Source organism: Oenanthe melanoleuca, chromosome 20 (assembly GCF_029582105.1).
Source record: "Oenanthe melanoleuca isolate GR-GAL-2019-014 chromosome 20, OMel1.0, whole genome shotgun sequence".
Classification (NCBI taxonomy): Eukaryota; Metazoa; Chordata; class Aves; order Passeriformes; family Muscicapidae; genus Oenanthe; species Oenanthe melanoleuca.
The window spans coordinates 545,854-573,463 of record NC_079353.1 but is presented as its reverse complement, the minus strand read 5'-3'; the positions used below and the strand labels follow the sequence as shown (position 1 = coordinate 573,463).

The window sequence follows — 27,610 nt, the reverse complement described above, 5'->3', positions numbered from 1 at the left end:
GAATTTCTGGTTGTTAATTTTGCAGAGGCACCCAGCAAAGCTGAGTAATGCAGGGAAGCAGCCTCAGACTGCCTGAGCGTGGAGGAAGTTACACATTTGGCATTTGAGAAAATGTATGCAAATAGCTTTTCCAAGGCATTCTCATCACCATCCACGTTTAAAGCAATTAAACCTCCCTCAGAGCGACACTTCCATGCAATAAACATTATACAGCACCTCACCAGTCTCCAGCACAGCCAAATAAATAATTGAAGACAACGATTCTGAGCTCTGAACTGTTGTTCTCCAGATGAGGAATAAATGAGCTGCAGCAGCAAGAGCAGCAGCTGTTTTTAGAGCTGCTGAAAGTCTCTTTAGCTCGACTTCACCTTCCCTGCTCACAGTCACGCTGCTTCTGCAAAGATTTGGAAGTTAGATATTTATAGAGGGCAGCAGGAGTCCCACAGCAAACAGGATCACAATCAAGCATGACAGGAAATCATTAGGATTTCCTCAGAATAAAATAAATCCAGTAAAGGTGCAGATGCTCCTTTGGGGAGAAGTGAGAGCACAGGCACAGACGGTGCTGGTGCCAGGGGCAGGCAGTAATTGAGCCCAGAGGAGGGGGAATCCGACAGGGCAGTGCTGGCTCCAGCACCTCTCTCCCAGCTCAGCTGCCTCCCAAGCCTTGATTCAGCAGCTGCCTCACCCTGCACAGCCCAGGGACACTGAGCAGGTGTCTGAGCTCTGTCAGGCTGCAGGGCAGCAGAGGCACAGGGATGCCTGGCTGAGCCCAACCCGACGTGTGTCGGGGTTACCCCACTCGTGTCAGCTCCACATCCCTGCTGTGACAGAGGGAACAGCCAGAGCTGGGGCCAGGAGCCCCTCAGGGGCTGCAGCCAGCTCCCCACTGCCCTGCAGGGCTGCAGCAGCCACAGCACAGCTCCCCACTGCCCTGCAGGGCTGCAGCAGCCACAGCACAGCTCCCCACTGCCCTGCAGGGCTGCAGCACAGCTCCCCACTGCCCTGCAGGGCTGCAGCAGCCACAGCACAGCTCCCAGTGCCCTGCAGGGCTGCAGCACAGCTCCCCAGTGCCCTGCAGAGCCACAGCACAGCTCCTCACTGCCCTGCAGGGCTGCAGCACAGCTCCCCAGTGCCCTGCAGAGCCACAGCACAGCTCCCCAGTGCCCTGCAGGGCTGCAGCAGCCACAGCACAGCTCCCCACTGCCCTGCAGAGCCACAGCACAGCTCCCCACTGCCCTGCAGCCCTGCAGAGCCACAGCACAGCTCCCCAGTGCCCTGCAGGGCTGCAGGAGCCACAGCACAGCTCCCCACTGCCCTGCAGCCCTGCAGCAGCCACAGCACAGCTCCCCACTGCCCTGCAGGGCTGCAGGAGCCACAGCACAGCTCCTCACTGCCCTGCAGCAGCCACAGCACAGCTCCCCAGTGCCCTGCAGAGCCACAGCACAGCTCCTCACTGCCCTGCAGGGCTGCAGCAGCCACAGCACAGCTCCCCAGTGCCCTGCAGGAGCCACAGCACAGCTCCCCACTGCCCTGCAGGGCTGCAGCACAGCTCCCCAGTGCCCTGCAGGAGCCACAGCACAGCTCCTCACTGCCCTGCAGGGCTGCAGCAGCCACAGCACAGCTCCCCACTGCCCTGCAGGGCCACAGCACAGCTCCCCACTGCCCTGCAGGGCTGCAGCACAGCTCCTCACTGCCCTGCAGAGCCACAGCACAGCTCCCCAGTGCCCTGCAGAGCCACAGCACAGCTCCCCACTGCCCTGCAGGAGCCACAGCACAGCTCCCCAGTGCCCTGCAGAGCCACAGCACAGCTCCCCACTGCCCTGCAGGAGCCACAGCACAGCTCCCCAGTGCCCTGCAGAGCCACAGCACAGCTCCCCAGTGCCCTGCAGGGCTGCAGCTTTGAGCAGGGACAGCTCCCCAGCCCCCTGCTTCTCATGGGCACCTGGAAAACAAACACCTGAGCTCCTGTAGGCTGTGGGAGCAAGGCAAACCTCCCCTCCCTCATCTGACCAGACGAGCAGAAGTCACTCTGTGCCTGTTCACTGCACGGCTTCTGAGTGATAAACCCAAAAACAGAGCCCAACCTTGCTGCAATTTAAGAGGAATGAAGGGCTGCACATGTTTTGAGGAAGTCCTACAAGCCCTTCCCTCGCACATCAAAGGGCACTGACTACAGAGGCAGAGCCTGGGTGGTCAAGAGGTTCATCTCTTTGCCTTTCTAATTAAATATTTATTGCAGTTAATCAAAATCCAAGTTGGGAAGAAGATTAAGGTGGCTGGAAGGCTTCATACTTTATTCCAGCAACATATCCAAATATATTCGCAGGATTAATTATGATTTTGTGTGTGGCTGAAAGTGCAAGAGGGGATCCAGAGGGGAGCATTGCCCCTGGTCAGCAATTCAGTGGAAATGGTTAAAAACCCCCTCTGTAGCAGCCATTGAGGGAAATGGGCTTTTTTTCTGCTTCACAGCAGAAGAATTTATATTCTGCATTTGAACCATCATACTTAATGTGACCATGGAAGGTTCTTACTCACCATACAACTGTTTTCCTCTCTTGGGAATCCAATTAAGCTATTGGCCTTTGTGAGTTAATTTTGCATTATGTAATTACGAGTTAATAGAAAGCAATTTCCTCTGAAATGTTCTTTAGTTCCTGGTTGTCCTTGTCCCCGGATTTCTGGAGGCAGTTGCATTGCTACATGGTGTGAAGTCGTGAAGTCAGGTGGCTCCAAGAGAGGCAGCATTTCATCCTACTGCCTTGGCTCAGCTGCTGGTTTTGAAATCCAGCTGTGTGCCTGAATAATGCAGATGTTTTTCCATCCCTGTCACCTGGCAGGGGTTAGGCAGGTTCCACCTCTGCCTGCTTTGCCTTTCCTCTGGTTTTGCCTGATGTCCTTGCAACCCTCCACAGGCCAGGGAAGAGCAGCATTCTTCCATCCAATCCACAAACAGGGCAGGTCCCAGTGCAGAGCTTTCTGGCATTCTCCTCTTGACCTCCAGGTGTGCTGGAAATAACCTGCTCATTTTCTGGCTCTCAGACAGTTTGGGCTGCTTGGCAGCAGTAGTTTACCCCAGCCATTGCCACAGCCTTTTGAGAGGGACTTTTTAAAACAGTGTTTTAAAACTGATAAATTACTTGCACTGAATCACACAATAATTTTATCTCATCAGCTGAAATTTTCTTCCTTGGGAAGTTTTGGGAAATACTGCTTGCTGTATTCCCTTGACTGAATATTTAGATCTCAAAGGCATTTTACGAGTTTTGCATAAGTCCATTTTGACTGGTTAGATGATCAACCCTCAGAGGTGGGCTGATGCAACAGCATCATTTGAATCTCTGCAGTGAGAAGATAACCATTTCAGCCTGTTTCTCTGATGAGAGCTGCCTTCCAAGTGAATGTGGAGCTTTGCAAAATCGTTCCTGTGGATATTGCCTCCTTTTGGGAGCTATGACACATCTGTTGACTCTGGCAGAATGAGTCATCCCTATGGTTAGGCATCTGTACAGGTGCTGCTAATATCAGAGCCCTAATAGCCTTGTTAGAAAGTGCAGTGGGTGGCACAATCTGAGAGCAGGTCTGCAGCACTCCCGTGTGCAAGGAGCACCTTGCAGCCTCCAGTGGAGCTTTTCCATCTTAGCAAACAAATATCTGCTTTTGGTTTCCTCTCTGTGACTGCTGGCACATCCAAGTGGGATTAAATTGCTGCACCCGTGGGTGGCAGTGGTCTGATACCAGCTGAAAACGCCAGGGCCACTTAGGTGTGCTCTATTGCCAAATTAGGTACACACCCTGTTGTGTCTTTCTGAAAACCTGCTGCATCAATAATTATGTCTCTGATCTGGCACATAGCCTGTGCTGAGTATTTATTGCATACACTGGGGCTGTGGGTGTACATGTGAAAAATATTTACATTCCTACTGTGCATGCATTCTCTGTGTCCTGCTCCTGCTCAGAGCCCAGGATGACATTCTGTTTCCTTTAAATGGGTCTGGAGCAAGCCCCGTGCTGTGAAGAGACGTTTGCTGAGGCACAGAGGGAGCACATTGCTCCTGCAAGGCTGAGAGCTGGTCAGCATCCAGGCCACCCCAAGTTCCTGTCTGTCTCTGAGGGACACAGCTCAGGTTCCCACTTCCCTCACAAACCAGCTGGCACAGGAGCTCCAGGGAAGAGCTAGAGCAGGCTGGAGGGCTGACACAGCGTGGTGCTGATGTCCTCACCCTTATAAATGGAGGCATTTTCCTCATCATAGCATGAAGTCTGTTCTGGAAAGTCTCTGCCATCGGGGCTGAAGGTGTCAGAAACCCCAGGACCTGTGAAAAAGGCTGCAAATGCTGGCCAGGGCAGTGACATCCCTGCCATGACCTGTCCTTCCCTGTAGTGGCAGATCAAAGATTATCCACCCAGATTAACGGGTCCACATTGAGAATCCGTGGAAAGCGACGGCAGAAGTGCAGCTCGAGCGGAGCATCCCTCGAGTGACAGTTTCAAGCTCCAAAGCTGAGTGCGGTGTAACAGTGTCCGTACCGTCCCTCCGAGCGCCCCGAGCCGCCCAAGCCGCTCTCCCTCCAGATACAAAATGTCCTTTATGTGGAGACTGCTCCAGGGGCGCAGCTGCATCCTCTGGGGGTGTCGGTGCGCCGGCAGGACCTGCCCCTCCATCCTGCCCGTGCCGTCACTGACACACCTTGCCCTCCCCTTGAGGCTGTCGGCAAAGCTGCTCACACAAACTGAACCCTCCCTGGAGCGTCTCAGGCACCGTGGGTCGGTTAAACTCCGCGGCAAGTGCAGAATTTGGGTGCTGCTCCTCAGCTGGGAGGCTGCAGGGGCCGGTGCAGGCTGGAGCTGGGGCAGAGCCAGAATCACTGCCCCACTTGGCAGAGCTCTGCCCCGAGTCTCACCCGGCCTGTGGAGTGATCCCAGACTTTGGAACCTCTCCTCCTCTTCAGTGTCATTTCTTTTATTGGAAAAGGGTGAGGAGTGGGAGGATGGCTTTGGCTGATGCTCCTAATCCCTTACTGGGATGCAGTGGAGAGGCAGGGGAAGAGTCTGAGCAATAGAAAAGGGTCAATTGAAGTGGGTTGACTGGAGCCCTGGGGAGGGAGGGACACGGGAGGTGAGTCAGAGCAGGGCAGGCATGTCCCAGTGCGGCTCCAAGGCTTCCCTGGCCTCACTTGCCTGTGACAGTCCCCACTGTGGCAGCCAGGCCTGGGAGCGAGTTTCTGGGTGGCTCCTCCAGCAATGTCATTGCTAATTAAATATGTTCTAAAGGTTAGATTATTGGTTGCGACGATGTCTCACCTTTGACCATGTCTGCATCAAATCATAAACCAAGCAAGAAATCTTCTTGCATTTCCTTGCCCAAGGCATCCTTTTAGGAGCTGGCTAAACGCTATTTTGTGAACAGCAGATCCAGCTGCACTTGGCCATGCAGTTCTGCTGCAGTACTGTGGATACAGGAAGTTAATAGGGCTCAGGATTTAATTTATTTCAATGAAGGTGGTGATGGAGTGGCAATCCTGGGAAACAAGAACAGGTACCAGTTTCCTCATTCCTGAAGCTAATGCAGCTCATACAACCTCTCCAGAGAAATCCCTGTTTTCCTCCTCGGCATCCTTCCATGCCTTGGCACATGAGGAAAATGAATGCCTTACCTTTTAATGAGAGACTTCTGTTTTTCTGCTAAACTCCCCTCTTTTTTAACTTTATTTTTATTTCCTCACTGTGTATCTAAGAGGGGCTTGCTTGTGTCCCATTTGTTGAATGTTGAGAACTGTTTTCTTTATTTGCCCTTACTGCATGCAGGCAGGAAGGGGGGCCAGTCCTTCCAGGGGTCACTGTGACCCACAGCCACACCTGGAGCATCCTTTATCCCAGTCCCTGTGTTTGGGATCAGAAGTTTGGGTTGAGCTCCCTCACTCCCTGCCTGGGGGAGACTCATCCCTGGGATGTCTGGAGGGACACAAGGCATGTCCTGGCAGATGGCCTGTCCCCATGTCCTGCCCCATCATTGCTGGCACTGCTGCTGCCCCTGCTGCCCACCCTGGGCACTGGCAGCTGGCCATGTCTGGCCCACAGCCTTGCTTCCTGCCGAGAGCCTGGGCTTGGTTTTCTCAGCACTATCTGTTGGTGAAATAGGAATTATCTCTCTTTCCAGCCTCCCCCGAGCAAAGTCTGCAATCATAAACGAGGCAAAAACCAGTCCTCTCTGGGCTGGGCCCCATCTGCTCTGCAGCTACTTCTGGCTCCCTCAATAGACATGGTGTTTCTGGTCTCCCATATTTTCATTTTCAGGCATCTCCATATCTCCTTCCAACTCCTCCTACACACACCAGGGGAGCTGCCCACAAATGTGTGCAAAACTACCTAATTACTCTGTAACCGACTGGGCTGCTGATTATTGCACTGACCGTGCCGGCTTCACCCCCTCCTCCCTTCCACCACCCACGTCCATCACCTTCCTCTGGCTCCATCTTCCCTGCACAGCACCCGGGGACACCCAGCCTTGCTCCAACAGACCCTGCTGTGGCTGGGCTGGGGCAGAGGGGAGCCCTGTCCTGGGGCTGGGTGTCCTGAGCTATTGATGGGTGTCCCCAGAGCATGGCTGGGTGTCCTGAGCCATGGCTGGGTGTCCCAGAGCCATGGCTGGGTGTCCTGAGCTATTGATGGGTGTCCCCAGAGCACGGCTGGGTGTCCCCAGAGCATGGCTGGGTGCCCTGAGCCATGGCTGGGTGTCCTGAGCCATGGCTGGGTGTCCCAGGGCCATGGCTGGGTGTCCCCAGAGCATGGCTGGGTGCCCTGAGCTATTGATGGGTGTCCCAGTGCCATGGCTGGGTGCCCTGAGCTATTGATGGGTGTCCCAGCGCCATGGCTGTGTGTTGTAAGCCATTGATGGGTGTCCCAGAGCCACGGCCGGGTGTCCTGTGCTCAAGGACAGCTTCCCTGGTGCCATGGCCGGCCGCCCTCAGCCCCTGCTGAGTGTCTCGGGGCCGTTGTTGGGTGTCCCTTGACCGCTGCCGGTGTCCCGGCCCATTGCAGGCAGTCTCAGGGCCATTGCCGAGCGTCCCGGGGCTAACGCCGGCGAACCCAGGAGCACCAGCGGCTGGGACCGGTGTCCCGAGCTCAGCGCCCGGCGCTCCGGGACCACCGGCGGTGCGCGGGGCGGTGTCGGGGGAGCCGCCGGTGCTGGGCTCGGTGCCGACTCGGTACAGGCTCGGTGCGAGGGCTCGGTGTCAGGGGGCTCGGTACGGGGTCGGTACGGGCTGGGTGGAGGCTCGGTGCGGGGGCTCGGTGCAGGCTCGGTGTGGCGGGGGCTCGGTACGGGGGCTCGGTGCGGGGGCTCGGTGCAGGCTCGGTGTGGCGGGGGCTCGGTACGGGGGCTCGGTGCGGGGGCTCGGTGCAGGCTCCGTGTGGCGGGGGCTCGGTGCGGGGACTCGGTGCGGGCTCGGTACGGGCTCGAGGACGCTCGGTGTGGCGGGGGCTCGGTGCCGGCTCGGTACAGGCTTGGTGCGAGGGCTCGGTGTCAGGGGGCTCGGTGCGGGGTCGGTACGGGCTCGAGGACGCCCGGTGCGGCGGGAGCTCGGTGCGGGGTCGGTACGGGCTCGAGGACGCCCGGTGTGGCGGGGGCTCGGTGCGGGGACTCGGTGCGGGGTCGGTACGGGCTCGAGGACGCTCGGTGCGGGGACTCGGTGCGGGGTCGGTACGGGCTCGAGGACGCCCGGTGCGGCGGGGGCTCGGTGCGGGGTCGGTACGGGCTCGAGGACGCCCGGTGCGGCGGGGGCTCGGTGCGGGGTCGGTGCGGGGTCGGTACGGGCTCGGTGGAGGCTCGGTGCGGCGGGGGCTCGGTGCGGGGTCGGTACGGGCTCGAGGACGCCCGGTGCGGCGGGGGCTCGGTGCGGGGTCGGTACGGGCTCGGTACGGGCTCGAGGACGCTCGGTGCGGCGGGGGCTCGGTGCGGCGGGGGCTCGGTGCGGGGTCGGTACGGGCTCGAGGACGCCCGGTGCGGCGGGGGCTCGGTGCAGGCCCGCCCCGCTCGCCGCCCCGCCCCGCCCCGGCCGGCCCGCCCCGCCGCGGCACATTCATGCGGCGGCGCTGGGCGCGGGCGGCGGCTCGGAGCGGCCCCGGCGCGGCGCTTCCCGCCGGGCCTCGGCGCATGTGAGGCGGCCGAGCGGCTGCAGGGCGGCGGCGGCGCCGCATCGGCCATGCGGTGGCCCCGCGGCCCCCGCGGCGCCTGGCGGCTGCTGCCCCGGCGCTCGCTGCTGGCCGCGCTCTTCCTCTTCTCGCTCTCCTCCTCCTTCCTCTACTTCGTCTATGTGGCGCCGGGCATCGGTAAGCGGCGGGGCCGGGGCTCGGGGCGGGGGGGGCCGTGCGCCGCTGGAAACGCTGAGTAATCCGCGCCCGGCCGGCCGGGGGCCGCCGCATCCCCGGCGAGGGGCGGCCGGGCCCGGCGCTCCCGGTGCGGCTCCGCCGTGCCCGGGGCCGGGCAGCGCGTCCCCATCGCCGGCGCGGCCGCGGGAGGCGGCGCTGCCCCGGTGCGGGTCCCCGGGGCTCTGCCCCCGGTGCGGGTCCCAGTGCGTGTCCCCGGCTACTCTCAGTGCGGTCCCGGGGCTCTGCCCCCGGTGCGGGTCCCAGTGCGGGTCCCGGGGCTCTGCCCCCGGTGCGGGTCCCAGTGCGGCTCCCGGGTCGCTGCCCCCGGTGCGGGTCCCAGTGCGGGTCCCCGGGTACTCTCAGTGCGGACCCGGTGCGGCTCCCGGGGCTCTGCGTCCGGTGCGGGTCCCGGTGCGGGTCCCCGGGTCGCTGCCCCCGGTGCGGGTCCCAGTGCGGGTCCCCGGGTCGCTGCCCCCGGTGCGGGTCCCAGTGCGGGTCCCGGGGCTCTGCCCCCGGTGCGGGTCCCAGTGCGGCTCCCGGGTCGCTGCCCCCGGTGCGGGTCCCATTGCGGGTCCCCGGGTACTCTCAGTGCGGGTCCCGGGGCTCTGCCCTCGGTGCGGGTCCCCGGGTACTCTCAGTGCGAACCCGGTGCGGGTCCCGAGGCTCGGTCCCCGGGACTCTGCCCCCGGTGCGGGTCCCAGTGCGTGTCCCCGGCTACTCTCAGTGCGGGTCCCGGGCCACTCTCTGTGCGGGTCCCCGGTCCCTCTCCGCGCTGCCGGTGTCGCTCCTGCTGCTGCCTGCCCCGGAGTTTGTTTGGAAGTAATGGAGTGTTGTCCAAGTGCTTGTGATCCGAACGTGCTCCCTGGCGGAAATCCTACTCCGATTGTCAAGTGGGAAGATGAGAAGTGTGTATTTTAGAAGGAGAGCGCACTCGTTCCTGTGTTGCTTGTCACAGCTTGGCGGGGAGCTGGAGAAGCCGGGTGTCAATATGGGCAGCGCCCGGTGCTGGTGGGGCTGCCTGTCCATCTCCGCTGAGGTGCGGGAAGGCTTGTGCCCGGAAAGCATCTGTTCTCTTCATACGGTGTATCTCGTTTCTGCACGGAGCCAAGGCTCGTGGTTTGGCCTTCAACCAAACTTCGGCAACAATTTATTTCTATAGAAACAGCCCTTTCCAAAGAAATGTGGAGTTTCTCCTTGAAATGTCATTGGTATTGCTGGTGCCATTCCTATCTTGGACATCCCAAGGAGATCTCTGTGTACTTTCAAGGTGACTTGTGGGTTTTTATTTACAGATGATGTCCCGTGGCTGCCTCTGGGCTTTGGGAGCCTTTCCCAGGGCTCAGGAGGGCTGGCTGGCATAGGGAGCCCTGCATGGCGTGCTGAGCCTCGCCATGGTGGCCCAGGGCTCTGCTGTCCCCGTGGGCAGGTCCCCGAGCTCCTGGGCACTGTCCCTCGGGCTGGCTGGGGGTGCTGAGTTCCTCTCTTGCCTCTGTTGGCCTCTGGTTTCACATGGGTGGTCACAGCCACCACCTGCTCCTCCGTGGGCACAGCCTGGCCCGTGCTGCCCACGTGTGCTGGGGCCAGTGCTCCTCATCAGTGCATCCTCAGCCCTTCGTGGGGCAGGCACAGGGAATGGTGGCTGTGCAGGAGCTTCTAGGGGCCGGGTGGAAGTGCACTTCTAGAAGAAAATTTCTCTTGTAAGGATGGCTTTGTTCTGTTTTTAAGAGTATTCTCCTTAATTTCATGTTATTTCTGCATGGTCACTAATCTTAGAGATGGTGTAGAGTATAAATATGTTTAAGAGAAGTTCTGTGCCAAGAGCCCTTTCCCTGTGTGGAGCTCAGATAAGGTGGTCACGTCCCAGCCCATGTTCTTGCTGCCTGTGATGCCCAGGGAGGAGGCAGGGAAGTGTTAGTGGTCCCTGTCCCCACCCGCCCATGGATGTCAGTGATGTTCTGAGTCATCTTCTCATCAGGTGACAGATCTGCTTCCTTGCTTTTTTTTTATTTTCTTCCTCTTTCAGCCAAAAATGTTTCATCATGACAGCGCAGCCCAGTATTCCTGGGATGGCTGGGCTAATCCTCTCAGCACTTGGAGGGAGTTTGTTTTCAGGCTGCAGTGATGAGAGGAAGCTTGGGAGAAGAGAAACTGAGATAGGACGTGAGCAGAACTGGGGATTTGCATGAATCAACCACATGTGGGTGATGGAAAGATAATGTCAGCAGAGAGTTCTGGGGCATTTGTCCTGCCTGCTGCTGCCTCAGTGTGTGGAGTGGGGCTGGGCTGCCCTTCCATGGCCACTGAAGGGCCTGGGGAAAGTCTGTCTGTGCTGAGCCCATCCCTGGTAGGGCATGCTGGGGAAGTGGCTGCAGAAAGACTTGCAGTTCATTGGCTGAACCACAGGCAGAAAAGTGATTTATCCATTCCTTGATTGTACCTCAGCTAAAAAGAAAAAATCCAAATAAATGGGACCTGAAGCTGTAACTGAGCTTGGACCAGGTGAAGCCTGGAAGGGCTTTTGTCTGCCTGGTGCCACAGGGTCTGTAGAGCCAGCCCTGCTCTGGGGTCAGCACTGGTGGTGGCAGGGCTGGGGGCAGCCTGGGCAGCATCAGCCCCTCTGGGCTGGCAGTGCTCCTGTGGCAGGGTGTGCTGTCCCCAGGGGGTGGGAGCCTGTCCCCAGGGATGGCAGGGTGTGCTGTCCCCAGGGATGGCAGGGTGTGCTGTCCCCATGGCAGGGTGTGCTGTCCCCAGGGATGGCAGCCTGTCCCCATGGCAGGGTGTGCTGTCCCCATGGATGGCAGGGTGTGCTGTCCCCATGGCAGGGTGTGCTGTCCCCAGGGATGGCAGCCTGTCCCCATGGATGGCAGGGTGTGCTGTCCCCATGGATGGCATGGTGTGCTGTCCCCATGGCAGGGTGTGCTGTCCCCATGGATGGCAGCCTGTCCCCATGGATGGCAGGGTGTGCTGTCCCCATGGATGGCATGGTGTGCTGTCCCCATGGCAGGGTGTGCTGTCCCCATGGATGGCAGGGTGTGCTGTCCCCAGGGATGGCAGGCTGTCCCCAGGGATGGCAGGCTGTCCCCATGGCAGGGTGTGCTGTCCCCAGGGATGGCAGCCTGTCCCCAGGCCGGTCTGTGGGGGAGGTCTCGCCAGCCCTGCCGAGGCGTGTTGTGCTCAGGCAGTTGTGTGCCAGTGCCAGGAGAAAACTGGGACAGTTGCACTTCTGGGTGCTGTCTCAGCGCATTGGTGTGGAGCTGGCATGCTTGTCAGCTGGAAAAGCTGGCTGGCTGCTCCTGGTGCCCTTTGGAGATGGGAAGGGGAGCCCAGCCTGGTTCTGAGCTGGCTGCCCAGTGCTGATTGGTGTTTGGTCCTCACAGCCCAGGTAACCCAGCAGTCTGCTGCAGACGGAAATGCAGAAGAAATTCATGTTTACTGTCAGCAAATAGCCATGCTTGGCTCCTGCAGGGAGTCCAGGCCTTCTGTCCTTACATTTGTGTCGTGCCTGGGTTTAGGTGATGCTCTCATTCCTGTTCTTCACCAAGGCTTCCTCCTACAGAACTGAAATGTTCTTGTGGCCTCAGGTTTGTGCAGGGCAATCCAATGTAAACAGTGCTGCCTCCATCCCAGCTCTCACGTCCAATGGCTGCCTGCCCTCCCCACACAGCCCCCTGGCAGCTGCCCTGCTGGGCTCCTGTGGCCAGCTTGGCAGGTGGGTGCAGGATCCAGCCTGGCACAGGCACACAGCCTCTCCTCCCCTCCCTGGCTGGGTCAGTGTGCCCCTGTCTCATCGTGGCCAGTTGTTCTGCAGCCACGAGCAGGGGCTGTGGTGGCTGCAGGCTCCAGGGGCTGCCCTGGTGCCCAGAGGGGCCCTGCAGGGGCTGGGGGGGCTCATGTGTCCCTGTGCTCGCTGCTGTGCCCAGAGCAGGGACCAGCAGGGCACAGGGCAGGCTGGGCTTCCACTGGAGAGCTCACACTGGCCTCATCTGATAGAACAGAGCTTGGCACTGGGCAGACGGTTTTGTGGAGATCAGGGGCAGCTGGACAGGTTATTTTGCAGGGCTTGTTCTTGGCTCTGGGGCTCTTGCCCTCCTGGCACAGCTGCCCCTTGTGCCCTTTGCCTTCCCCAGCTGGGTGTGAGAAGTGGCCCTGCCAGAGTCACTGTCCATGCCCAGACCCTGGTGTTGGAGCAAGGATGATGTGGGCACAAAGAGTGTGCTGGCATGGAGCTGGAGCACCTTGGGAAGCTGTTCCTGTTTCATCCTTTGCCTCTGAATTCATCCACGGGATGTGTGGTTGTCCTTGTGTGTCCTGTTTTCACATGGTGGCAGCTCATGCAGCTTTCCTACAAGTGTCTGGTTTTATTCTTTTTGAACAGGGCCTAGGAAATTAAGGGAATTTCCTCCTGCAGCTGAAAGCAGTCATGCTTCTTCAAGCTGCAAGTTTTTTCATCTTGGTACCTCTAACTGCAACAGTGGGAACTTCTCAGACCTTGGGCTGGTCCCTGCTGTGGAGGGTGGCTGCTGTGTGCCTCAGAGGGCTCACAGGGCCTTCCCTGCTGCTCTTGGCTTTTTCTTTGCCATCTCCATGGATGCTGGAGCCTCTTTATTTAATTTTATTTTTTTAAACTTAGATTTCCACAGGAGTTGTACTTGGTTGCATCTGATGCAGTAAAATAACGTAGAGAATTTAAATTATTGGGTGAAAGATTGTTACCTTTGAGAGAGAGCTGTAATTCAGTCTGGCTTTACTTCCTCCAAACTTATCAGGAATTGCTCCCAACCAGTCATACAGGGCATGAAGGCAGCACCAGCAGCCCTGAGTTATATTTGTGGAACAAGAACTGGATTTTGCTAGACAGGAGGGCTTTGAAGCACTGCTCTGTCAGGCTGTGTGAGCAGCAGAGCAACAAACCAACAGCTGCTTTTTGTCACTTTTGGAACAGTATTTTATCACCAAAGGTGCCTGATCCAGTTTGGTTATTTAGTGCATCAGCCTGGCAGATCTTAGCACAGAGGTGTTCTGGGGGAAAATGGCAAAAGGTTTTGCTGCTGCCAGCTTGTCCCAGCTGAGGGATGTGGGAAGTGGTGGTGAGGGGCAGTTTGCTGGTGCTGGGTGCTGTCTGAGCAGGGGCAGAAGGTGAAGGTGCAGCCTGGAGTGATGAGATGAGCCTTGTGCTCGTAGCCCTGCTTTCATCTCCAGGGCAGCACGAGCAGTGTGTGTCCAGCACAGCAGCTCTGCCCCCTTCTCTCTGTGCCCAGAGGATCTGCCAAGCAGCATTTCCTTCCTGAGGAGCAGCCTGGCTGCAGTGTCCCCACTGAGGATGCTGCAGTCATTGGGCCCAACAGTGATTGGGGTGGTGGGAAATCCTCCAGTGCTCCTTGGTACAAGAGCTTGGGACCTCCTGTGCCACAGGTGAAAGGAGACTGGTGGCAGCTGTGGGAAATCCTGTGGAGTTCTTCCAGCAAAGAGGCTCCACGAGCAGGGCTGGGGACCAGCCCTGTCCCAGCAGCTGCCCCTGTGCCACTGCCCCCCAGATGGATGGCTGGGACCACCCGTGCTCAAGGCCAGCAGATCACAGGGATTCTCTGAGGGCAGATGGATTGCTGGGTTTCTTTGCCTGTGAGCACCTGTGCTGTTTGTCAGGCACGTCTGGTTTGGGTGATTTTGCTGGTGGCTCACTGGGGCTGCAGCTGCAGATTGTGTGGGGAGCTCTTGTTTCATCCGTGTGTCTCTGGACCTGGCCTGTGGAAGGTACTGGCACACACAGCAGGTTCCAGGTGCTGGTTCCACCCTGCACATTGAGTGATCAAACCTTCAGTGATCTGTAGCAGAGAAGGCCTTAAAGCAAACCCAGCCATGCTGGCAGCCCGTGGTCTTTGGGGGTGTGGGAGGCCAGGGAGGGCCAGGGCTCAGCAGCTCAGCCCTTCAGGTGACTCCCCCTCTGGTGGAGATCAGGGCTCTGACACTGCTGCTTCATCTCCTGAGCTGCTCCTCTGCCTCCCTTCCAGGTGGACTCATTAATTGCATTAACTCAGGCAGCATCTGCTCTGCAGGGCACAGTGACCCCCCTGGGGACCAGTGCAGGGATGGAGATGAGCAGGGTGAGGAGCTGTGTGTTTGCACTTGATCCATTTGAATGCTGCTACAATTGATGGATTTAAACATCCAAGCACATGGAGCCTTTAAGTTCTTCATCTTAACTGAAATTTGAGGGGTGGCAGAGTGGTGGTGGCGGCATGGCCAATGTCCTTTGGCTCCCCTGTGGCAGCACTGAGGGTGAGGGGTCTGGAAGAGAAGCTGATCTGCAGCTGTACAGAGCAAGAAAAGCCCTCCCTGAGCAGCTTCATTTTCAAAACATCATTGTCACAATACAATGTGTGTATTTATTTTGAGAAAACCTTTGCTGGGTTATTTTAGTAAAGTTTATTTCCATACAGGCTTTTCTTCCCCATTGCATTCAGAGTGTTCTGGCTGTGGTTTTGGCTGGCAGCATTTTGAACACGGATGCTTTAGGGTGGTTAATGTGTGTTTGAAGCTTTTCTAGCACTAGCTCTAAATACCTTGGGGATTAGTTCTGTTTGGAGAGATGGAGGAGAAAATGTATAGTGGACTGTGCTGTTGAAATGCAAGATAAGCCCAAATCAGAATTTTTTGAGAGACGGTGGCGGGTGTGGTTTTTTGGGAAATGTGAAATAGATAACATGAAAACCACCAGGGCTTTCAGCATTACTCTGGAGCTGTTCTCACTTTGAAGTGAGAGGTGGATTGGAAAGCTGAGGGTGATGTCAGTGCCCGGCAGGAGGAGAGCCCTGGGCCATCCCCATCTGCTGCTTGGGAGGGTCCCAGGGTGGCAGTGGGTGGCACATGTCACCCTGTCCCGTGGGTGCTGCTGTGGTGGGGGGGTGATGGGCAGGGCCAGGGGCTCCTTCTGTCCTTGCAAAGGGATTTCCTGGGGCTCACTGAGGTGAAGGAGGGATCTGGGGGCTGTTGGGGATCCAGGTGCCTTGTAGTGGCTGTGGGTGTTCTTGGTAGAGCCCCACGCTGCAGGTGCCTCGTCTGGCTGTTCCTGCAGGGTGTGGGGCTCGAGCTCCTGCCTCCCTGCTGGCTGTGAGGGGCAGTGCTGGCTGAGAGCTGGCACTGTGTGGCTTCCCAAAGGTCACTGTGCTGTTTGTCTGAGGTGCAGACCCAGCGGTTGTGCCCTTTGTCAGCCTGCAGGTGTGTGTGACATCCATGGGCTGGCACAAACCTCCCTGGAGCCTTGTGCTGAGCAGGTGCTCATCCTGGGGCCCCTCTGAGGATGCTGTGGGGTCTGGCAGCCCCCCTGCAGCACAGGGGACCCAAGCTGGGGTGTCCATGCCTGTCCCCAGCCCTTGTGGCAGGGAGGAGCTGCTTCCAGGGGATGTGAGGTCAAATAGGACCGTGGTTTTTCCCTGTGGTTTCTGCCTGTGCTGTTTCCTGCTGCTTTCCTGCTCCAGTGGGCAGGCACGTGCCTGTGTGATGGTTGGGCTGTGTGAGACAGCCCCTGAGAGGCTGTTCCCTCCCTGTGCCTTCCCAACCTGAAAGGTGAAGGCTGGGAGCTAATTCTGTCTGGAGGATGCCACTGCACACCTGATGGCAGAAAGCAAATACAGCAAAACACTGCTGTGGGGTGAGCAGTTTGACCAGGGCTTGTTTGTGTGTCTAGAGGGTTTTATGGCAAAATTATTGATTAGTTTTATTGAATGCTATTGCCATACAAATTACCAAAGCAGACTCTGAAAGCTGGTGCTGCGTTGGCACCTCCCTTGCTCTGGAGAGGCTGGGCTGGGAGCTGGGCTGGGAGCTGGGCTGGGCCCATCCCTCTGAGTGGGGCTGGGGCTCCCTGCACTGCCAGCCCAGGCTGGCACAGCCCTGGATTGCTGGTGTCACCCCACAGCAGCAGGCTGGGGTTTTGGGTGGGAAGAGGAGAAGGTGGCTACATCAATGTTAATGTTTATAAAAAAACAACCTGTACGAAGCAGTTGGAATAGAAGGGGAAAGCAAACACTGCAGTGCACCAGGCAGTCGAGTGCAAACAGATATTTTCCCCTCTGTACCTGGCAGAGGGAAGGCATTTCAGTGCCAGCCTGGTGCCCTGTGTGTCAGCAGGGCTGGGTGCAGGGGAGCCGTGGGGAGCCAGCAGCAGATGCACAGAGCACAGGTAAATAGAAATAAACTGCTGGAGCGGCCGTGTGCCAGGCAGGAGAGCCCGGAGCTGCTGGAAGGAGTGGGGGCCGTGCCCAGGGCTCGGGGTGGTTTGTGCAGCAGCCTGAGCTGAGGGAGAGCCCCCGGGTACCGAGTTCTGCCAGCAAACACGGGGCTGGGGACCCTGGAGGGGCCCGGGGTGGCCTGCAGGAATTAATATGGACTCTGCAGGAATGTGAAATGCTTCCTCACATGCAGCTCACTCTTATTCTGCAGTCATTTTTTTCCCCCCTCAGTGTTTTTCCAACTCATGTCTTGCTGCCAGAGTCCATATTAATAATGCATGACTTTTTTTTTATGGTGCTTCCTTCCCGGCGTCCCTTTCAGCTGCTGAGTCAGAGAAGATTGTTATAGCAGCAGCCTCTGAGGCAGTGAAATGCCCCTGCAGTGCTCAACTGCTGTCGTTTATCATCCCAGCTCCTCTGCGGGCAGCCTGTTCCCAGGTTCGGCTTGGGGGAGGGTCCCCCTGCCCAAATCCCGGTTCCTGTTACAGCAGCTGGTGGCTGGTGAGCCGAGCTCTGCTCAGCCCTCCTGGCTGCTCCTTGGGGGAGGCAGATATTGCCTCTGCTGGCTGCTTTTTTTCTCTTGTTTGAAGTCCTGTGAATTTTTTTTTTTCCTAATCTGCCTGAAACTGTGTTTTGGGATTGTGCCCAAGACTTTTTTTTTTCTTTTTTCCCCCCTCCTTACTAATTTTTAATTTTTTTTTCTTTTTCCTGCTCCTTGCACTCCCCTCGAGATCTATACCTGGGCTTTTTAGGATAATTGGGATAACAGGAGCCATATAATGTGTTAATGGGGTTAAATTAATTTAAAATCCTTGCAGTGGCTGATGAAACGTGCCTGGCTGCTGCAGGAAGTGCTGGATTGCTAATGCAGTGGAACAGAGATCTGCAGGCTCCTGCCCCAGGCTGTGACCAGCCCCCAGTGGGTCACTGCATGCAGAGCCAGTCCTCACCTGCTGGGTCTGAAACCTGGAGGGAAATAGGCAGCAATTGCCCTTGTCAGGGAATTTGCCTTCTAAAGACTTAAGGGTGACCTCCACCGTAATCTCAGGGGCAGATCTCCCCTGTCTCTGTCCCAGGGTAGCTCTGGGTGGGAGTGGAGCAGCTGCTGGGAAGCAGCATCCTCATGGTCAGAGCTCAGTGCTCAGCTGGGCAGGCTGGGGAGGCTCACCTGTGAATGTGATCCCAGAGCCATGCAGGAGGGGATTGGGCTCACCTGGCAAGGAGGGTTTCCTTCTGCCAGCCTGCCCAAGTGCCTGGTCCCCATGTCCTGCTGTGTGCACTGACAGGGTGCCTGCCCTGGGGAGTGCAGAGGGGTCTGGGGCCAGCAGGGAAGGGGCCCTGCTCTTTCTTTCCCTGCTCTTTCTTTCCCTGCTCTTTCTTTCCCTGCTCTTTCTTTCCCTGCTCTCTCAGCTGGAAGAACTGGCCAGAGCACCCTCAGGTGTGCGTGGGGCTGGTGTCCTGGCTGTGCACCTGCAGCTCACCTGGCCAGGCTCCTGGCTGCCCTTAGGTGTGCTTCCCCCTCAGACCCTCCTGTTCTGTTGAGGCTCCCCAGTGCTGGGCTGCTGATTGATTCCTCCCAAGGAAGGGAAAACTGCTGTGGTGTGAAATTCCCCCAAAGCTGCAGTGCATCCTCCTGCTGTGCTGCAGCCAGGCTCCCTGCTCAGGGTCAGGGATTTATCTTTTCCTGTTTTTTATTTTTTAAGGGTTTTGCTGGCTGTTGGGCCCCCAGAGCCCTGTGCCTGCCAGCTGGGAGGGGGCAGGAGCCTCCCGTGGGTGCTCCTGCGTGCTGCTGCTTTGCAGAGGGATTCAGTGAGCGGCTGCACCCTGAGCCCAAGGGGCTTGCTGCAGTGGCCTTGCTGCGGCCAGCAGCTGCCCCGGTGCTGCTGCCTGCCCAGGCCATGCCCAGGGACACGTTCCCAGTGCCACAGCCCCGGGGTGACACGCAGTGCCACCCACGGCTGGCGGGACCAGCAGCTCGCTGTGCGGCTAACGAGATTTAGGTGGATTATGCTATGTATTTAATCAAGGGCTAAGCTGATTGCCTTACTTGGAATGGATCAAAGCCCTTGGAAATGCCAGCCTGGGGAGCAGCCATTGAGTGGGATATTGCTCAGCCCGTGCCCGTGTGGCAGGCTGTGCTTTCGAAGAAGCTGCAGGTTCAGCAGGCAGGTTTGACCAAATGCAAAACCAGATTGGGGAAGTGTGAGGCTGTGTGGAGGTAGGAGCGTGAGAATGTTTTTAGTCATTGACCATCATGGAGGATTAGGGGGAAAGGGCTTCCTTTTCTAGCTTTCAGCTTGAAACATGCTCCCAGGAGCACAGAGCTTCATGCAGGCAGCTAAGTGAGACACTCTGGCATTTGGCAGCCAGGATTCACCTTCTGGAAAAGCAGCTCTGACCCTTGTGTGCTCTGCAGCAGGCACCAGCCTCTCTTGCTGTCCCTGCAGTGGCTGCCAGCAGCACTGGGGCTCACAAGGGTCTCTCTCCCCTGGCCCTGGGCCCTGCAGGACTCGGGCAGCAGAGGAGCTGAGGGATGCAGGGGGTGTTGCTGTGCCAGCCCAGAGGCACTCCTGGCTGTGCCCTGGCTCTGCAGAGGGAGCCCACGGTTAGGAACTGTCCTGCAGGCAGGTATTGGAGTTCAGAATTACTTCCCAGTTAGTTGTGCTGGTCAGGGTCTGCCTGCAGTGGCAGGTGAGTGCCCTGTCCAGGTGTGTGGTGTCCCTCCCCTGCAGGCTGGGGCTCTGGGACAGTGCCCTGTCTCTGTCTGTGAGCTGTGAGGATGTTCTGCCCTGCTTCACCTGCGTGCAGTGAGGTGCTCCCGCTCAGCAAGCTGTCAAAAATACACTGGTTATTCAAATTACCTTATCTTAGAAGGAGAAGTTTATTCCAGGAACCTGTCTCTGTCTTGCTGCCATTTGATGCAGGGATGGCACACACAGGTCACAGCTCTCCCTCTCTGAGTGTGTCTGTGGGCACTGCCTGTGGAGCTGAAAACAGCCCAACCAAAGGCTTGGCTGGGGGAGATGAGTACAGCTTCTGCTTTGAGGTGAATCAGGCTGTCCCAGGCAGCAGCAGGTGCTCCCACAGCATCACTGCTCCTTCCCTTTGCACAGAGCAGCCCTGGCACTTTGCAAACAGCTCCCCTCTGCCTCTCAGATCTCGTTTTTGCCTCTTGCCTGCTGCAGTGGGAATAGCCCTGGGGCAAATGCAGGGACATGCTCTGTCCCATGCTGTGGGCCCCTTGTCCTGCCTGCCCCACCTCTCCTGGATGTGCCCTGAGCCCTGGGGTGGGGCTGGCAGAGCCAGGTGTAAAATGTTCCATGTTTAATTTATTGCTAACCAAACCTGCAGATGAGGTGCTGCCTCAGTTCTCTTCCTGCCCAGACCCATTTTGCATCCCCCTAACTCCTGTGTGGAGTTGCAGGCAAGGACTGGTCCAGCATCCCTTTGTGTTTCCAAGGCCTGGGCAGGTTTGTTGCTGTGCAGTCTCCCCAGCAGCCTGTCTGTACAAACCCAGCTGAGCTGGAGGGGTGGCACTGGGGCTGTGGGGTTCTGTCCCTCCCAGGGATGTCCCTGAGCCCTGGGCCAGCTCAGGCTGTGGGGTTCTGTCCCTCCCAGGGGTGTCCCTGAGCCCTGGGGCACTGGGGCTGTGGGGTTCTGTCCCTCCCAGGGGTGTCCCTGAGCCCTGGGCCAGCTCAGGCTGTGGGGTTCTGTCCCTCCCAGGGGTGTCCCTGAGCCCTGGTCCAGCTCAGGCTGTGGCACTCTGATCCCAGCTGAGCTGAGGGTGGCACTGGGGCTGTGAAGTTCTGTCCCTCCCAGGGGTGTCCCTGAGCCCTGGGCCAGCTCAGGCTGTGGCACTGCTGATCCCAGCTGAGCTGGGGCTCAATGGCCTCGTGGCTGCTTATCTGGATTAATGTGTAACTTGCTGGCAGTGCCTAGGCCCAGCTCAGGGGCAGGTGCTGTGGCCCAGGGCGGTGCCAGGCTGCTCCCTGGCACCAGGGTGTTCTGTTCCCTCCACGATAAGGGCTGGGGTTTCCTGAGCCTGGCGCCAGCGTGGCCACACTGCTGGCAAGTGTTGGCAAGGAGGGACGGGCAGGGGAGAGAAGGGCAGTGCTGGGGCAAGGCACAGGCATTGTCCCTGTCCCTGCACAGGCTGTGTGTGCCCAGCACAGGTCTGGGGGTGATGCAAGGAGGGTTTTCTGTTCATGGCATCCCAAACAGACTCTTGCCATTGCTGTTCTGCACACAGGCTGGGCTTTGATGGACAGTCTCTTAGGTGTTAAATGAGTTCAGAGATAGAGGGATGATTTTTTCCAGTGAAGTCATTCCCGACACTGATAATGGAATCAGTCAGTTTATTTACAGCAGCTGTATTAGCAGTTTGCTTGTCAGAAAAAAAATCAAATAAAAATGCTGTGTATTCCAAGGTTGCATAGCTCACTACAAAGGTCATAAATGTCTTAGGACGTCAGAGTTCTTGCAAAATCCCATAGGTAATGGTCTGTGTTTTGGAAGTTCAAAGTTGCACCCTCTCTCTGATAGCCTTTTTGCTTCCAATAAAACACAGCAACTGGAGAGGCCATTCAGTGCTGCCTTTAATTATTGCAGACAAGAACAACTGTGTAATCTGACTGTGGAGGCCAAGCTGCTGTGGGTCTGAAATGGCACTGCATGGTGAGAGTGCCCTTGGCAGGCAGCTCTGAGCTGCTGCCTGTGAAAATCCCGGACAGCAGTCACCCCACGTGACCGAGGAATTCCAGCTTGGGGAATTTTTTAGGAGTTGGAAGGGTGGGAAGCCAGGCAGATGTGTGGTGTGGAGGTGTCTGTGCTCCTCCCTGGCTGCTGGGATGGATGGCTGCTGTCCCAGGAGCTGGCAGTAAGAGGAGAAACCTCAGCAGGGACAGTGTGGGGCTGTTCTGTGTTGGGGATCTCTCCTGGGTCTCTGTGGAGCAGATCCTGCTTGCTGCAGGGCAGCCCGTGCACTGGGGGCTGAGGCAGCTCAGGTGCTTGATTCCAAATGGGGCTGTCCCTGGGCAGTTTAACCAGGGGAGGGGAAACAACAGGTTCAGGTGAGCCTGGTGCCCCTGCCCTGCCCTCCCTGGGGGCTGCTGGGGTGTCCCCAGCTGGCCAGCAGAGGTTTGGGGACAGGGACAGAGGAGAGAATCCTGCCCTGCAGAGGTTTGGGGACAGGGACAGAGGAGAGAATCCTGCCCTGCAGAGGTTTGGGGACAGGGACAGAGGAGAGAATCCTGCCCTGCAGAGGTTTGGGTGCAGGGACAGAGGAGAGAATCCTGCCCTGGCTCTGCCCTTCATCCCCATGTGCCTCCTGGCACTCGTGGGTGAGCTGTGCTGGGAGCAGGGCTTTCCCTGTGCTCTTTCTTTTGGAGAATTAAAAAATAGGTGGAAATAGGAGGTGCTGGCTGTGGCTCCTGCCAGCCCTGCCCTGTGTGCAGAGCACTGACCTGGAAGAGCCTCTGGAGCCCCCCTGGAGCAGGCATGAGGCTGCACATGTGATAAACCTTTTTGTTCAGCCATGCTGAACTTGTAAAACATGCTTGAAAAATCAGGTCTTTGGTTTTGTTTTTTTTTTCTGGGGGGGGGGGGGGAATAGCCAAAACAACAGAACCTGTTCTGTTTTTCTCCATCAAAGTGGGGGTGTTAAAGCTCCAGACAGTGCAGTTTGTGTGTGTGAACTGAGTCAGTAGATCCATTACTCTTAAGCTGTTTTTCAACAATTTCTCTCCTATGGGTATAATCTCCTAATTTGAAAGACTAACAAATCAATGATTTCAAAATCTATTTAGCTGGTGTTTGATGTATACGGAAATTTTAAATCCAGATGCACCTGTCTCCTGCTCTCTGCTGTGGGCTGGTTGTGTTGTGGGTTGCTTCCATCTGCTGCAGGACAGCCCTGATGTGCTCCCTGCTCCCTGCAGGTCCTGGGCAGCACTCTGCACGTCCCCGTTGTGCTGCAGGTCCTGTGGCTGCCTGCTCGAGCAGGATGCCCAGGCTGGTGGCAGGGCTTGCCTGCAGTGGAGGATTTCCTTTGTCTCCTGCAGCTGTTCCAGTTTCCAGGGCCCAGGGGATGAGGACTTGTCCCAGGCTGCCCATGTTCTTCTCTGCCCTCCTGCTTCAAGGACAGCTCTGGGGAGGATCTGCCTGGTTTTCCTCTCCCCCACTTTCCCAAGCTTTCACTTAATTCTTATTTATTATGTTTCCTAACGAAAGCTCTCCCTGTGTTTGTTCATCCTGCATGAGCACTGGGCTCAGGCTCTGGGATTCCTGCTGCCTTCAGAGGGTGTCCAGGATGCAGGAATTGCCACCCCTTTGTCTGCTAATGAAGGCAGAACAAGCGCTGGGCTGGGAGCGTTTGGCAGTGTCGGTGTTTGCTGTGGTGGCACAGCCGGTGCTGCCAGCCCGGGGTCGGCTGGGGTCGGTGTCAGCGCCTGCTGCAGAGCTGTGATTGTTCGTTTGGGGTGTTTGGGCTCTCCTGCCCCTGCTGCAGAGCTGTGGTTGTTCATTTGGGGTGTTTGGGCTCTCCTGCCCCTGCCCCAGAGCCTGTGATTGCTCATTTGGTGTGTCTGAGCTCTCCTGCCCCTGCCCCAGAGCCTGTGATTGCTCACTTGGTGTGCAGTGTGTTGAGCTCTGCCTGTCCCAGAGCCTGTGGTTGTTCATTTGGTGTGTTTTGAGCTCTCCTGCCCCTGCCCCAGAGCCTGTGGTTGCTCATTTTGTGTGCAGTGTTGGAGCTGTGCCCTCCCTGGTGCCCTGCTGCCCCTGGGCGAGCAGGCTGCCTGGAGATGGGCACGGGGGGTGGAGAGCAAACAGGACACGCAGTCATGTGCAGTTGCACCTCCTGAGTGGCAATTAAAGCAGGAGAGCCTGATGTCTCGAGGAAGGGTGATGTTTAACCTGGGCAGAGGCTGGCTGTGCTCGGTGCTGCAGCTGTCACTGTGCCCTTCCTCAGGGACAGGGTTGCTCTGGGGGTCTGCAGAGCCCATGAGGTGTTACAGCCCCTGGCACCACTGCCCTGGTGGAGGGGGAGCTGTGCTCTGCTGTTCAGCCTGCAGGTGTTGGCGCTGCTCTGCTGCCTGGGGCTCAGTCCCTGCCTGCTCTTGGGGTGCACAGCTCCTCCCACGGCTGCTTTGGTGCTGCAGGTGTTTCATGGGCTCCCTTGGCCTTCTGAGCTTTCCCATGTGTGCTCCTCTTGCTGGGGATCCTGAAGCCAGTGCAGTGCTTTCCAGGGTGAGTGGCACAAGCGCTTTAGAAGCTGCCACCAAATAGAAATTGCCACCTTAAATGTGTACATGAAAAATTTAAGATCTCTTGGAATAACATGGATTTTCCACCCCTTGCTGAGGCTTCCCCAGGGTCATTTTTCTGTGAGACAGCTCAGATACAAGTTTCCTGCATTCAGGTTTTGGCTGAGTGTCACTTTAGCCTCCCATCCTCCTGCGTGCTGTGTGCACGTGCAAGCTGCCAACTTGCCAATTTTGGGGACAAGTGGTTTGTAATTACCAGCTCAGTGCTGCTGCTGCACTGTTAATTCTTAGACCATTTAATGTATCAAATTATTCCTTCCTGTGCTATTTAGAGGCAAAGGGCTAAGTAACAGTGATGGCATTAATATTAAATTCCCTAAAACTAACAGGAGCCTCTTATTTAGTTGTTGTGGCACTCAGCATGTCTGGGGAGTACAGTGCCACTGGAAGGCCAATGAGACAGAGGTCTCATGGTGTATTAATGCTGGGATGCTGCTACTTTTCCTAGTTGGGTTATTTATGAGTTAAGACCATCATAACTGTCTATCAGTGCCTTAGAGGCTTAGTTTGATTAAAGCCCTTTGTATTGCTAATGCTAATGGAGCTGGATTGATGCTGGGGATCTGCAGGGAGAGCTTAGCAAAAGGCTTAACTAGACATGACTGCTGGTTTTGCTGTCCTGGGCCCTGTGCAGGACCTGGCAGGGTGACCTGAGCACCCCCTGCTGCTGCAGGACCCTCTGGAGGGTCCCTGACCCCTTCCAAGTCACTGCTGCATCTCCCCTGCGAGCTGTCCCACTGCTGGGCATCTTGTGCCCACTCCACGCATCTGCTAGAGTGTTCTGCAGGAGTTTCTCTGGTGCTGCATGGCTTTGTGGCTGTGCTGGTTGAAATGGGGGCTCCAGGGGCTGGCAGGGATTGTCCTTGGGGCTCTGGGGGCTGGCAGGGATTGCCTTTGCTGCTTTGGGGCTCTGGGGGCTGGCAGGGATTGCTTTTGCTGCTTTGGGACTCTGGGGGCTGGCAGGGATTGCCTTTGCTGCTTTGGGACTCTGGGGGCTGGCAGGGATTGCCTTTGCTGCTTTGGGGCTCCAGAGGCTGGCAGGGATTGTCCTTGGGGCTCTGGAGGCTGGCAGGGATTGCTTTTGCTGCTTTGGGACTCTGGGGGCTGGCAGGGATTGCCTTTGCTGCTTTGGGACTCTGGGGGCTGGCAGGGATTGCCTTTGCTGCTTTGGGGCTCCAGAGGCTGGCAGGGATTGTCCTTGGGGCTCTGGAGGCTGGCAGGATTGTCCCTGCTGCTTTGGGACTCTGGGGGCTGGCAGGGATTGCCTTTGCTGCTTTGGGGCTCCAGGGGCTGGCAGGAGAAGGCTGCACGTAGCAGTGAGACCATGATGAGCTCCAACAGCCCCTCTGCAGCACGAGTGAACTAATGAATGGGAAAAACGCTGAAAGTGGCAGAAAGCCCTAAATCTCAAAGCAGAGGAAGACTGGCTCCTTCCTCAGGAAAGGCTGGCTGTGTGCTGGTGCTGATACTGTGCAGGGCTGCTGTGAGCCACTTGGCCCCTCTTCCTGCCCCAGCCCCTGGGGCTCTGTCCCAGCTCTGGAAGGTCCTTTCCTGACAGTGAGAGCATGTCAGGGTCAGCAGTGAGACGGGTCTGTGCCTGCCCTGGTGTCAGTGGCTGGCAGAGATCACAGCCAGGCCTCTTCTGAATCAGCTCCCAAGCTGCAAATTACCCTGTTGCCTCTTCTAGTGCGTATCATCACGATCAAACTAATTTTCCATGAGAGAGTCAGCTGTTTCTTGATTAGAAGTGCTCCGAAAATACTAACAGAGGAATGATTACAGGAAGGTTCAGTGCTCATTTATGTAATTGGACTTTACTTCCCTGGCTGAAGTTGTTGCATCCACTGCTGGCTTGAGTGAGCCCTTGCTCTCAGTTTGCTGAGCAGAGCTTGGGCTGCAGCATCCCCAGGGGTGCCATGGCCTGGGGTGCAGCATCCCCAGGGGTGCCATGGCCTGGGGTGCAGCATCCCCAGGGGTGCCATGGCCTGGGGTGCAGCATCCCAAGGGGTGCCATGGCCTGGGGTGCAGCATCCCCAGGGGTGCCAGGCCTGGGGTGCAGCATCCCCAGGGGTGCCATGGCCTGGGGTGCAGCATCCCCAGGGGTGCCATGGCCTGGGGTGCAGCATCCCCAGGGGTGCCATGGCCTGGGGTGCAGCATCCCAAGGGGTGCCAGGCCTGGGGTGCAGCCCCGTCCCTCTGTCCCAGCTGGTGACAGGCTGTCATGTTTTCCGTGTGTTTAAATCTTGTCCTTTAATGAACCAACAAGAATAATCTTCAGGCAGTTATTTGGGCGAATGGATTCTTAAACTCTGCCTGTTTCCTGAGTGGTGAGTGAGGGTTTTGCTGGAGATTAATAGAAAAAGGGCCAGCTCTGCTGTCCCTGTGCAGCTGCCCGGTGGCAGCAGCCAGGCTGTTGTCACTCCGTGTGTGCATGCTCAGAGGGAAGAAAGGCAGAAGGCCGATGTAATTTTCGAGATCATCCTGTGTGATGAGATTAGCAATATATCACAACAGGGAGGATTGCTTTCTGCCTGACCCTCGGCTCAGGCCAAGCCCCCCAAGCCTGTGTGTGCAGCAGAGGATGCTCGGGGCGATCAGGGAAACGCCTCTGGCTACTGGGGCTCTGCGGGGCCAGCCAGGTCGGGCTTCATACATTTAGAGGATGGCTAATTTGCTCCTCAAAAGGGCAGCAAATGGAGGAGGAGTGAGATTTGAGCTCGGTGGTACCCGGGTGATTCCCAAATGTTGGTGCAGCCACAGCCCCGGATCTGATCTAAGCACAAGGAGTGAAATGTCTGCAATAACGTGTTTTAAATCCGATTTTCTGACCGGAATGAGTTGCGTGTTCTGGATAAATAGTGTTTGTGAAGCTTATCTCGTGCAGCAGTTTGTTCTGGGGGTAGGAGAAGGGGCTGTTGATGTTGGGTGTGTGGAGTGTTAATGGCACATCATCCTTGGCCAGGTATCTCCTTAATCATCTCCTCAAAGGGGTTAACGTGTGAAAGGCGATGCTGCGGGCACAAAGCCGGTGTTGTTGGTGGCCGGCTGCCCTGGGGTGGTGCGGCAGTGACACAGCCCAGGCTGGGGCAGCCGGGCCGGGCTGTCATGTGCTGTGCCGGGCCCTGCTCCGTCTGCAGGGAACAAACGGCGCTTTCACAGCGCGTCCACAGCGCTTCCATAGCCTGGCTCTGCTCACACTGACCCGGGCTTCCATAGCCTGGCTCTGCTCACACTGACCCGGGCTTCCATAGCCTGGCTCTGCTCACACTGACCGGGGCTATCACAGCCCCCTGTGCTCACACGGACCGGGGCTATCACAGCCCCTGTGCTCACACTGACCGGGGCTATCACAGCCCCTGTGCTCACACTGACCGGGGCTATCACAGCCCCCTGTGCTCGCACTGACCGGGGCTATCACAGCCCCTGTGCTCACACTGACCGGGGCTATCACAGCCCCTGTGCTCACACTGACCGGGGCTATCACAGCCCCCTGTGCTCACACCCTCCCGGGCTGCTCGCTGCTCTCTCTCTGCTCACACTGACTTGGGCTGCTCGCTGCTCTCTCTCTGCTGTCCTTTCATGCTTCACCAAACCTGGATCTGCTTTACCCAGCAAGTCAAAGCACAATGAAGTAGAAAGTGAAATTACTCCATCAGCATCAGCGAGCTGTTTCTGAGCCCTGACCCAGCT

The 27,610-nt window shown here is 57.4% G+C and overlaps 1 protein-coding gene and 1 long non-coding RNA gene across 3 annotated transcripts in view; one reads left to right on the top strand and one right to left on the bottom strand.

Annotated features, from left to right (window-relative positions):
* Positions 1-27,610, bottom strand: part of LOC130261511 (uncharacterized) — a 284,970-nt gene that overhangs the window by 113,981 nt on the left and 143,379 nt on the right. The window lies entirely within an intron of this gene.
* Positions 8,102-27,610, top strand: part of B4GALT5 (beta-1,4-galactosyltransferase 5) — a 33,812-nt gene continuing 14,303 nt past the window's right edge. The window contains exon 1 of the mRNA XM_056507818.1: positions 8,102-8,334. Within this exon, the coding sequence (XP_056363793.1) occupies positions 8,208-8,334 (127 nt within the window). The 5' untranslated portion in view covers positions 8,102-8,207. The remainder of the gene's footprint in view (positions 8,335-27,610) is intronic.